Consider the following 12,179-nt stretch of genomic DNA (forward strand, 5'->3'; position numbering starts at 1 on the left):
ATGGACAACAGTAGCTTTGAAGACGCTGCTAACACGACACTTGAGTTCGAACAGGATTCCTGCGCCATGTTGAGGAACCAGGCGTTTCGGTTTATCCTGTACGGCTTCTTCTTTATCGGCATCGTCTGCACAGTGGTGGGGAACTTTCTGGTGGTCTTGTCGATTTCCTATTTTAAACAGCTGCAGTCGCCCACAAACTCCTTCGTCATGTCCCTCGCTGTGGCCGACTGCCTCGTGGGGTTGGTCGTAATGCCTTACAGTATGATTCGGACAGTGGAAGGATGCTGGTACTTTGGCTCCCTTTTTTGTCGGCTTCACTCGAGCCTAGATGTCATGCTTTGTACCGCTTCCATATTCCATCTGAGTTGCATCGCCTTTGACCGCTACTATGCCGTCTGCAACCCGCTAGTTTATTCTTTAAAAATGTCTCAAGGGCGAGTCGCTTTCCTCCTTGTCATCTGCTGGGTTGTCCCCCTGCTTATCTCCTTCGGTCCGATAATGCTCGGCCTCCATATTGCTGGAGTTGACATTCTGCTCCCTCAAGACGTATGTGTTTTCCTAGTCAATCGCATCTACGCTGTCATGGCTTCCTTGATAGCCTTCTACCTGCCCATGGCTGTCATGCTGGTCGCCTATTGGAAGATATTCAAAGCAGCCCGACGACAGGCAAGGCAGATCAGCGCCATGGAAAGCCAGATGGCCGCTGGAGTGGGAAAAGACTCGAGCAAAAAGAAAAAGCACCGTAACACCATGAGGAGAGAGCGAAAGGCAGCGAAAACCTTGGGCATCATCATGGGAGTCTTCCTCATCTTCTGGATGCCATTTTTTACTGTCAACATCGTGGACCCCTTTATTGATTACAGTACAGAAGTGGTGATCTGGGACATATTTTTATGGCTGGGATATATCAATTCCTCACTAAATCCCTTCCTGTATAGTTTCTTTAATCGCTCCTTTCGTAAGGCATTCCTTATGTTCATGGGCTGTAGGGTATGTCGACCTGGAATATCCCCTGGGATGGAGTTATCACATAACAGGAAAGAAGCAAATGACTGTGCAGATAAATAATACAATATTTGCGGTGAGTTGGGACAAATGGTTGAGAGCTGACCCATTTGAGAATCTTCGTCCCTTTATGTAGTCTTGTGGCATTTTATTTCTTAATGAAAAAAAAACACTTATTAACCAGTGGTTATTATTATTATTATTATTATTATTAATAATAATAATAATAATAATAATAATAATAAGAAGAATATCCTTCTCTGCTGGCCTAACATAATCAAGAAAAAAATTCATATTCTTCACGCACTGCTGTCATATTATATCCCAACATTATATTTTTTAGGTGAAAGTTTTTATCCAATCAGAATTCCGCTAGCTCGTGTTGCTAGGCAGGTTTCAAAAGACCAGTAGCACGGACTATTCTTTCCGAGGCTCCATATACAGTCGTGCCGGTATCTCTCCTGTCTCAACCAATGGGATTTCAGATCTGATAGACTGTTGTGATAGCCAATCAGATCACGAGTTGGTTTCAGTAAGCTTTCTCGCTGGTCTACGCGTTTTGTGATTGGATACTCACTAGTGAGAGGGCAGCGCTACGCGGAATCAACACACCCGGAAGTCGTAACTGGCGACCGTTCGAAAATCTAAAATATATCTTGCTTTTTTAAACCACAATGGCCAAAGGAGAGACGAGTGTGGATTTAATTGCAGAAACACTTGCGAGGCCATTCTCAAGACGGGTCTTTCAAGAGAAGCTTGGTCGTCCAACACTCACTTAGTACTGTGTAAGTGTGTTTCTGTTTATTATTTGTCCAGCCGTGGTGTCATAAATGATGGTATTATGAGGAGGATTTATTCAAATAGGTCTTCACTGATGGCCCAGGTGCGAAATACACGGCCCGCCACATACCAGGGAAACTGTATGATGTCTTTTTTCAAGGCTCTATTCACTATTGGTGCTTTTCAAAATGTTTTAAACCATTGTGTTGCTCAATTATTCGTTCAATACGCTGTATAACTTTTGAAAATACAGATCTAGAAAGGACACATTTGTAAGCTCACCCTGTTGTCGCTATGGATGCTGCATTATTGCACTCTACAGTTTCCACTCCACTGCAGTGATTCGTCTTGGTGCACTCAGTCTTAGTAAAAAAAAAAAATGCCTTTTAGATGTAAACACAGGAGAGCTTTATTTTCCTCAACCTGTTGTTCGTAAGACAGTTAGTGTCTCTTTTTTTCCAGAAGATTCAAATGCCCTGTGATTTCCCGAGTTTTCCTACTGTAGCATTTGGAAGTGGTGAAATTCTTACTACCCCAAACAGAGATGAGTAGAGTCAAGTTAGAAATGTGGAAAAGTGGCATGCATCTGTCAACTATGAATTCATTTGCATTCCTGAATTTGACATTTACTGTTCCAGTGTTGGCTTTATTAAGATTTTGTCCCTTATATTGCGTGTCTTTGGAAGATATTGATGCCATCATGTTGAAAATGTCACATTAGCTCCCAATCCCTATTTTTGTGTGAAACTATCATCCTGAATTACATCAACAACCATACACGATACTCTGAAAGCAGTTGGGTTAAAAATAACACAAATTTGGGTAAAAAATGGACCAATTAGTTTATTGGGTCCATTTGACCCAACTACTCATTTTTGGGGTTGTTTTCTGTAAAAACAACCCAGAAAGTTGGATCAAATTGACTAAAGTAGATCGGTCCATTTTTTATCCAAATTGTGTTATTAATTTTGTTATTTTGAATCCAACTGTTTTTAGCGTGGACATTGCTCCTTAAGTAGAATAATTTGAATTAGAACGCAAATAGAATTAGGAAGCAACAAGAGTCTAAAACAAAACAAACGAAAAAAAAAACATGAAATATATCATTAAACACTTTAACTCTAAATGAGATGTACACATTCTTTCCAAATGATATTATGTAAGTGAGTTCAATTTGCAACAAAGCTAATTAAAGTCCAAGACAAGGTGTGAGATAAATAAATACATATTTTGTGTATTTTGTTCTGTCCTCATTCTACCTTAAGGTCTATTTGTGGCACGACTGGAAAATGATTAACTGTCTATCCTTTTTATATTAAAGTATGTGTGTGTGTTACCTTACTTACCCCCAATCAGAATGATTCAAGATGTCTTTCACATTTTCATTACTGTGACGTGAATATTCGCTTAACAGAAGTGGAGCAATAGTATCATCTGCTGGAAGGCGCAGGTCATTGTGTTAATCCCCATATGACATTTAAAAAAATGTAATATGACATTCTGCTTTGAAACCACATTAAATTTAGTATCAGGGAAATGAAAAATTAATTGCATTTAATTTGCACACAAAAGAAACAATCACAGTATTGACAAAAATATATATGCTTGGTCATTTCACAGTAGCGCTCTGCACTTGAATTGACAGTTATAATGGCCAAGAAAATGCGTTACTTAAGTCATTCAATCCATAAAACATACATACACCTTTTCAAAAACGTAGTCCCCGCCTCCCAAAGACGTATTTATACGTCTTATCTTTTTTTTTTTTTTTTGCGTCATAGTGCCGTGTTTTTATAGAATTAAAACACAATATTCTGTTGGCCACGCAAAATCTGCCAAAATCCATAAAGAGGCTGGGATTGAGGGGTTTTCTCTAATGAAAACGGCTGGGATTAAATGAGTTAAAATTTATGCATTGAATGCAACCGTAACAATACATTATTTTAATTTGCAGCACCTGCTCCCTCTGTATCATTATGCATTGTCAAAATAAACCAACATTCAGATAATTATAAAAATGTAAAATTGAAACATGTGTGAACCAAGCAAAACTGAAACAATATGTTCAACCAATTGTGGTCAAAAAGGCTAAAAATAATGTTTATCGTCACATTTGTGCTGCGATCATGCCGTCATTCTAAGACATTCAAAAAACTGAGCATCATTTTGGATACAGGTTTGTACCGAATCGTATTCTTTATTTTATTTATTGTGTTGTTTCTGAATCCAACTGATCAGATGGTCCAAAAGAGCTTTTCGAGTATCAAGTGTCCACTTGTGATCCATTAAATGTCCGTCTCCTTCAGTCCGTAACACTCAGCCAAGTCATAGATGTGATAACTGCTTTGTTCACAGACGTTGTAAATCCCCATTGAAACTGCATCGACCACTGCAGGTGTGCTGCCTCTCCCTGCGCCTCCCTTGATTTTATTCGACAGGTTGTTCACTGTTTCTTTGAGTTGAAAGGAGGACTTCTGCAGCGGTGGGAATAGGTTCCATCTCTTTAAACTGCCCCCGGGCCTGCTTAACAAAGAGCTGCCGCAGGAGCTGTGCGTGGTGTAGCCAGACTCATGCTCTCCTCTTTGTTCCAACGCCATTCCCCTGACAGCCGAGCGCCATTTCTGGTCATAGAAGCGACGCAGAGCCCTTCGCCTGTGGCGACAGCGACACCTGAGGAGGCGGGTGAAAGCCCGCTGGAACTCTTTACTGGAGCAGGGATAGATCATGGGGTTGATGCAGCTGTTGAAGTAGCCCAGCCAAAAGACCACCTTGAATACTGTCTCTGATGGCTTCATCGCTGGAAAGAAGGAGCCTAGTGGAAGAGAAACATGCGTGAGCATTTGTAAGATATAGAGGGGAAACTCTTGGGTTCTATTTTCATAAATAATAATAATAATAATAATAATAATGCCTTTATTAGTCCCACAATGGGGAAATTCGAGATTCGAACCCAGGCCTCCTGGGGAGACTGGGTCCGGAACGCGGCGCCTTAGACCACTCGGCCATCCTGGCAGCCCCTGGCAGCAAGTGGATCCTGATTTTCACTCGAGAGCACTTAAGGCTCGCTGTGCGTATCTGCCAATTTGGCTCCATCAAGCTGGCCAGAGCCACATCGGATGTGTCTTCGGGGATACGCTTGGCCCAGTGACAATTTGGTGCAAAAAGTCGATCTAGCTCAGTTCTTGCTTACTGCACATTTGGTGAATTTGGGTGCAGGCAGACAGAATATAAATATATATATATAAAATATAAAAGCAGCAAGAATCAAACCCCGTGAAATGTTGTAGAAATAACACATTATTATTATCCATCCATTATCTAAGTTGCTTCTCCTCACAAGGGTTGCGGGGGTACTGGAGCCTATCTATCACCGGCTGTTTCCGGGCAGTAGGCGGGGTAAAAACTGAACTGGTTGCCAGCCAATCGCAGGGCTGTCACGGCACCGATGCGCATGCCACGACATCAAAATTTTTGTGTGCAACTAACCCATTTAAAGAGACAGTGAGGAGCCATTTTGATTACTCATGATTTGAATTGGCTGTGACCACACCCACAGCAGCGCAGACCTCGAAAAGGAAAATTAAGCATGTTCAAATGTTATAGGCAGGTATTTTGATGGCAACGGTTTGCTTGTGAAAACGATACGATACCCAGTATACAGTTCACAATGTGTGTAAACATTTCAGAACATGATTTTTTTTTTTCGAAATGACCAACAACCCATAATCCACCCAAACATTTTTTGTAGTGCATATTGTGAGCTTTAACCTATCCCAGCAGATTTTGGGGGAGAGGTAGCGTGTATGTTGCACCCTTGGACAAATAACCATTTACAATTTGGAGTCTTCGATGAACCGAAAAAGCATTTGTAATGTGGGAGGAAGCTGAAGTACCCGAAGAAAATCCACACACGCGCACAAGATGCTTCCTCCACGCCAAACGGTTCTGCTGCCAAACAAAATCCTAATGGAGTTGCTTGAGTAGAAAATGCAAGAGAGGGTGGAAAATGTGATGCAAGGCTCAGGGGGGGTGAGTGTTTAGTATGTAAAATAGTCTGGATGTCATAAAAGTATCATGATGGTTCCTCATCAGTGGTCACACCAGGGACTCCCAGAAACAAAAGCACCAATTAAGGCTTCTCAAGACACCGATTAACAGACAATATCGAAGTGGCTTGTTTTCATCTTTGGTGAATGGTGTCATTTTGTTCCCTTTTATCTAAATGACTGATTCAAAAGCTGATGTTCAATAAAAACTGGCGTATTCATTTAACTTTAAAGTCAGTGTTTTGTTATTTTATTTCGTATTTATGATAACATTTGTGTTTACACACTATTGACTCATAATAAATTCAAGTGAATTCACGTTGATTTGGTTATTAATGTCATTTTTTTAACAAATTTAATGCAAAAACTGTGTTTATTAAATTGATTGTTGTTATCTAAAACCTCCAAAGCATGCAACCGTTTGACAAGTGGATTACAAAATCAAAAAAAAATAAATAAAAACGAACACAAGACGAGATTTAATCAAGGCTAATAGTGTTTGCATTGACTGCAATAAAAAAATATCAAATGCAATGTTTTTGCATTCCATCTACATTGCATATAAAGACATTGGGAAATTCTCAAGCTGCACCACCAAATTAAAATTTGACAAGAAGTGGCTACACAGCCTATGTAGCGCCTGCCATCTAGTGGGAGAGCATTTAATTGTTCGACCTGTCACAAGACATCGCTTCCAGACCAATGAAGTGAAATTGGACAATTTCCCGCAGCACCCCTAAATGGTTGGGAATCACTTACAGCGTACGGAATTACATTGTACTTATATCGACCAGTCACTTGTGGTGTTGCATTGCTACTTCTCACTATTGTTTGCAGAGTTCGCACAAACCTTTCTGCACCCTTTGATTTATTTTTTTGTTCCCTCCTCCAAACCATTAGAATGATATCCAGTGCAAAGAGCTGCATCAAGTTTCTTGGTTGGCACTGTTATCAATATTGCGACTGTTGTTCAGCGGTGATGCTCTATTTCTCGCCACAATAAAAAGCGGTGACAACACTGATTTGTATTTGTGAAACACTTTACAAATATTTATTAAGAAAGAAAAATACTGTCCTGAACTGAGCAAAACTGTCGTTTTTGGAAACTTTGGAGTCCAAGTAGCAAGACCCTACGCTCCCAAAAGTATGCAATTGGGCAAAAAGTGTTGTTTTTGTCTGCTTGGCGCTTAACTTTTAAAGCTTGGAAAGATTCCTGTTCATTTTTGACCCTGGTAAAAACAGTTGGAAAAAAAACACTGTGAGATAGATGAGTTTCCATGCGGCCTCTTTGTAATGTATGAGTGTGGATTGTACAATGAAGGTCAGAAAAAGAAATTTACTTTTTTTTTCTGGCTTTAGTGAAGCTTGTCCAAGAAGGGAGCAGTCTTCCATTTTTGACTTTGCTAGTCCAATCTACACCATCCCATCCATGCTTTTTTTTATACCACTTTTTCCACAGGCTCACAATAAGTTTGAGGTGGGGTACACCACAGATAGATCACCAGTCGGTCGTAGGACTGACACATAAAAGCCGATAAATATTCACAACTAGAGGCAATTCGGAGAGTAAAGGCGGAGGGTCAAGGCCGGAACTGGTTCAAGATCGTGGACGGAGGGCGGTGGGCTGACTGACATAAAAGGGTGGAGTGTCCAGCTCTGTGCTTCCTTCTGACTCACTTCATTTTGGCCAAGAGCAAGCATCAATAAGGCTCAATACTGGACTAATGAATTGGACCCGCAGGTTAGGGGTGGAAATAAAATGCAGTCGTGCCCAAATCTGCCTAGATACAGCTCAGTTGTATTTAACTTTCAATACATTGGAATTCAATGTTAAAGAATTGATATTTGTGAAACATTTAGTCTGGTCGAATTATTATGCAAGTTACTGAGCAACACACTTTTTTTTAACCATGAATGTGATGCATATCATTATCATATTTATTATATCTCTATATATTACGATAAAATTGTCGCTATAGGTAAGATGATGTATTATAGTTAAATCTAATGCCCACTGTTGCGGGAAAAGTAGGTTTTAAGGTGCATTGTTTGTCAAAACAAGCATAAAAACTAAACGATATTAAGCAAAAAGCAAATGTTTTGTTATTTATTAAGGACATCTGCATATTGGAATTTAAATATGCTATTGTGACAAGAACTGTATTGTACAGATAGTAGATTTGAACATATCTAAATAGTTTTGATGTATTATTGAATACTTCCTCATATGCCTTTTCAAACATGTGCGGGAAATGATCAGGTATTTCTAAGGAGGCAATGTCTTACGTGCTTGTGTTGTTTTGTTCCTTTTTGTGTTTGCTGATATTTTTACTTGTGTTATTTATTCTTTAAGTATTGTACTTTTTAGTTTTATTCATGTTTAACATAAACTAAGCTAAATTATTCAATTGAAATGTCCAGTAATCAGCGGTTCAGTTAGTCTCAACACGAGGGATAAAACCTAAACCGTTTTGGAAACAATTTAGGTGCGTACGCACGTGCGCGCCTGCGTGCGTATGACGTGGGTGGAGCTGCAGGTTCTGACCTACGCTGGCTGACTCTGTGAGCCAGTTGATGGTCCAAATGAACGAATGAAACATTTGTTACTGGGTGTAAAACGTCAGCACATCACTGCACTATAGAGAAATAAGCATTATCCACGTTATATTAGCGCTACTTACCAATCGGCAAAAAGAAGAAAAAAGGCAGCCAACACAAAATAAACATGCCCACGACGATGGCGAGGGTTTTGGCTGCCTTTTTCTCCCGAGAGAACTTCATAAGGCGCACGGAGAGCGAGCTCCTGAACGGGTGCTGTTTGTTGCTCTTGGAGGTGACCGCGCGCGCATCCTCCAGCACGCTGCGGCAGTGGATCCTCAGAACCACCTCCACGGACTTGTCTCGCTCCCGCTTGACGCCTGCCTCCAGGCTTCTGGTAGTCCTGCGGGCCACCACGTAGACCCGAAAGTACATAATGAGGATGACCAGGAGCGGCAAATAAAAGGAGAAGAGGGAGGAGAACAGCGCGTATCCGGGCTCCTCGGTGATACTGCAGATGCTCTCGTCCACGGGCGGCGGTTCTTTCCAACCCAGCAGCGGTCCAACGGAGATGATTGTGGACGACACCCACACCAGAACCAGGATGACGCCCGCCCTCTTCTCGGTCATGATGCTCGGATACTTGAGGCAGTGTTTGACGCCGATGTAGCGATCCACGGAGATGATGCACAAGCTGAGGATGGAGGCGGTGCAGCACAGGACGTCCACCGCTGCCCAGATGTTGCAGAACACCCGGCCGAACACCCAGCAGCCCAGAACCTCCAGAGAGGCGGAGAAGGGCAGCACCACGATGCTCAGCAGCAAGTCCGCCATCGCCAAGTTAACTATAAAGAAGTTAGTCACCGTTTGCAAGTGGCTGTTGCACAGCACGGATAAGATAACCAAAATGTTGCCCACGATCGCCACCAAAATAAATAAAGCGAGAAAAAGCACGAGCCACACGGATTGGGAGTCCAACGTAAAGTTCGAACACGTCGTAGTGCTGTCGTTTCGAAACATAAGGTCCAATGCAGAGCCATTGAGAGATTCCGTGAAATAAATCCCGTGGATGCTGTCGTTCCTTAAGTTTGAGTCTGTCATACTGAACAAATAGCACACGTAAAATGTAACTTTCAAGTCACCGGGTCATCATCGGCGCCATTCAAGTCGTGCGTAAAACACTCCCAAAAAGGATAAGCAACATTTTAGGCTTTGGCAACACGCTCGAGGGCTCGGTTGGTGATCAGGAGGAAACAAAAATAAATATAAGCTCCTCCATTTCTGCGCCATGGGCATGCATGTCTTCTTGGCTGCGCAGCTGCGTGCGCTGGTGGCTTCATTTGGACCATCAACTGGCTCCCAGAGTCAGCCAGAGCAGGTCAGAACCTGCAGCTCCACCCACGTCATACGCACGTAGGCGCGCGCGCGCGTGCGCACGCACGCAAATTGTATCAGTCCACTCAAAATCTCCTCACGTCAAGGCTGCCTCAATAACTAATTGAAAATGTAAATGAAAAGCATTTTGCTTTGTTGTTGGGGTTAGCGTATATAATGTTTGTGTTTGCGGTGTCTTGAGGCATTTTTTTAACAAGCCAAGTTTGCTCACATTGGTTCATGGAGATAAGCATATTATCAATGGGTCATTTGGCCAGTTGTAGAAGTAACTGGAAGTGAAAGCTGAGTACTTCATTCAAAGTTAAAATTGGGAACATGTCCGCAGGTAAACTGCAGAGTTAAAGCGGATGGGCAGGCGCATACAAATTGTAGAAATTCCCCTAGGTCAAGCCGTCAAGCTACAGCGAGCTTAAAAACCCCAAAAGCCTTACAATGCACGGGGATGAATCAAGTGGCATGAATGCACGCACATCAACCACACATTTGTTCCATGAAATTATATTAATTTATTCCCGACATTTGGTTTCTCCTGGGTGCGCTGCTTCCTATCTGTGTACCGGTACATGGATTTTAGATTTTTTTTTTCCCCATTCGATTTCTACCTCCATATGCTTCCATGTCAATATAATCTGCGCAGGGCATTCAGGTAAATTTTCTATAAGTGATTGACTGGTGACGACTCCAGAGTGTGCTTCGCCTCTCAACTCGAATAGGCTCCAACTTTCCCGTGACCCTTATGAGGACACGCACTCTACCTCTTGTATTGAATCTCATTAGACCGTGCATGTTTACCTAATGTTGTCGCTGCCGGCGAGTATTTGAAAAAGTGAATGCTGACCGTATGTGGGTCAATGAGCTTTGTGTCACATTACCCTTCCTAATTAGCGACAGTTATGTTGTGTGCATGTTATGCAAATTTTCCTCCATGATTGGATTCTTCACAAGTGGTCTTTGCTGTTTACATAGATGTGATGTAATTACCGGAGCGTGATTCAGTCGCCATTAGTAAAAGCAAAAGAGGTTAACCAATCCCAAGGGGAGGTTTTATTGCAGAGCTATTATCTGGACCTGTTCATGTATCATGGGACAGACGCTCAAAGAAACATTCGAATTACAAATAACATTCTGTAATGTGTGTGTGTGTGTGTGTGTGTGTGAGTGTTGTCCGGAATCAAGTCATTTTATACCATTGACTTTTAAGACTAATGCAAGTACAAAGTGTTTCTTTAGTCTGCTTGCCTCTAATCATCGAGATAAGAACTGTAAGAAAAGAAAAACAATTACAGTTCTCAGTCCCTTCATGTGTTTTCATTATTCATTCCCAAGATATCAGGAGCAACACGGCAACTCTCTGCTGCCCTCAACACGATCGAAAGCTCTGACCTGCATTTACAATCGAAATTTTAAGAAGTTCCACTGGAATTATATTGGTTTATCGCAAGCAATTGTATTTATGTTTCCTGGCTGCACAGTTTTTTCGCCCAATCATATTTCAGCTTCTTTATGTTGGCGAGTCAGTCCGATTTGTCCAAGACCTTCAGAATCAAAATGCTGGCCGATGTAAGGTAAACTATAACAGCAAATATTGAACCAGTCGGATATCAAATTTGACCTCCAAAGGCCAGCGAAGAGGTTTTTGATGACATCAGCGTTTTACAACCGCTGATAGGTTGGTCAGAGCAGAACTTTTTTTACGGCCAAATTTGATTAGCAAAGCACATGGTGAGTATGACGCATTCTATTAAATAGATCGGTTTTGTTTGTTTAGGTTTTTAACTTTCGTTTCATTTGTCCCGTCTGTCTCGTTAAGGTCATTGTGTACATCTGTGCTAGTCGTCCCACTCCGTCGTGGTAACCAATAAGATCGCTCCAAGCATTTGCGTCTTGTCCAGGTGTTCCTCGTTGTCTCGTTAATTAGTTTGTATTTAGTTCCCTGTTTCCGGTCCCTTCTTGTTGGGTCACTGTTGATGTTGGTTGTCATGTATGCTTGTCGTGTTGATTCTCTCGTACCCTTTTTCTGTGTCCTTTTCATAGTATTTATTTGTTACTTTGATTATTGTTTTACACTTTTGATATTTTTTTCCGTCTGAGTACCGTGTTTCCCTGGATTTGGGTCCACCTCAATCCTCCTCCTCAACAGCCAAAAACCTGACAGAAAACTGAACTATGTCGACAAATCGTGCCACAAGTCGGTCAAAATGAAAAAGGCTATGAAGCAATCACTGAACATTACATAGAAAAGTAGAAAACACAATACTTAGGACACAAAGTTGAAAAATAAAGAATTTGTCAAAGTAGGCTGAATGAATGCACATTGCAAAAAAAACAAAACAAAAATAAAACAAAAAAAAAAACAACAAAAACGTGCATTTAGCCCTGGTACATTTCGTAATGCTTGATCTGTTGGACATTTAT

The 12,179-nt window shown here is 41.4% G+C and overlaps 2 protein-coding genes across 2 annotated transcripts; one reads left to right on the top strand and one right to left on the bottom strand.

Moving 5' to 3' along the window:
- LOC148332387 (5-hydroxytryptamine receptor 4) lies at positions 1 to 1,068 on the top strand. The gene has a single exon (XM_088303387.1). It carries the CDS (start codon positions 1 to 3, stop codon positions 1,066 to 1,068), a length of 1,068 nt encoding a protein of 355 aa, XP_088159513.1.
- A 1,787-nt stretch (positions 1,069 to 2,855) lies between these two features.
- Positions 2,856 to 9,701, bottom strand: adra1d (adrenoceptor alpha 1D). The gene is made up of 2 exons (XM_088302833.1): positions 8,513 to 9,701; positions 2,856 to 4,597 (listed from the first exon to the last, which is right to left on the bottom strand). Exons 1-2 carry the CDS (start codon positions 9,468 to 9,470, stop codon positions 4,071 to 4,073), a joined length of 1,485 nt encoding a protein of 494 aa, XP_088158959.1. The 5' UTR covers positions 9,471 to 9,701; the 3' UTR covers positions 2,856 to 4,070.
- Positions 9,702 to 12,179: the final 2,478 nt, after the last annotated feature.

The sequence above is a fragment of the Idiotropiscis lumnitzeri genome, chromosome 8 (assembly GCF_059441095.1).
Source record: "Idiotropiscis lumnitzeri isolate Australia: NSW breed Sydney's pygmy pipehorse chromosome 8, RoL_Ilum_1.0, whole genome shotgun sequence".
In the NCBI taxonomy this organism is placed as follows: Eukaryota; Metazoa; Chordata; class Actinopteri; order Syngnathiformes; family Syngnathidae; genus Idiotropiscis; species Idiotropiscis lumnitzeri.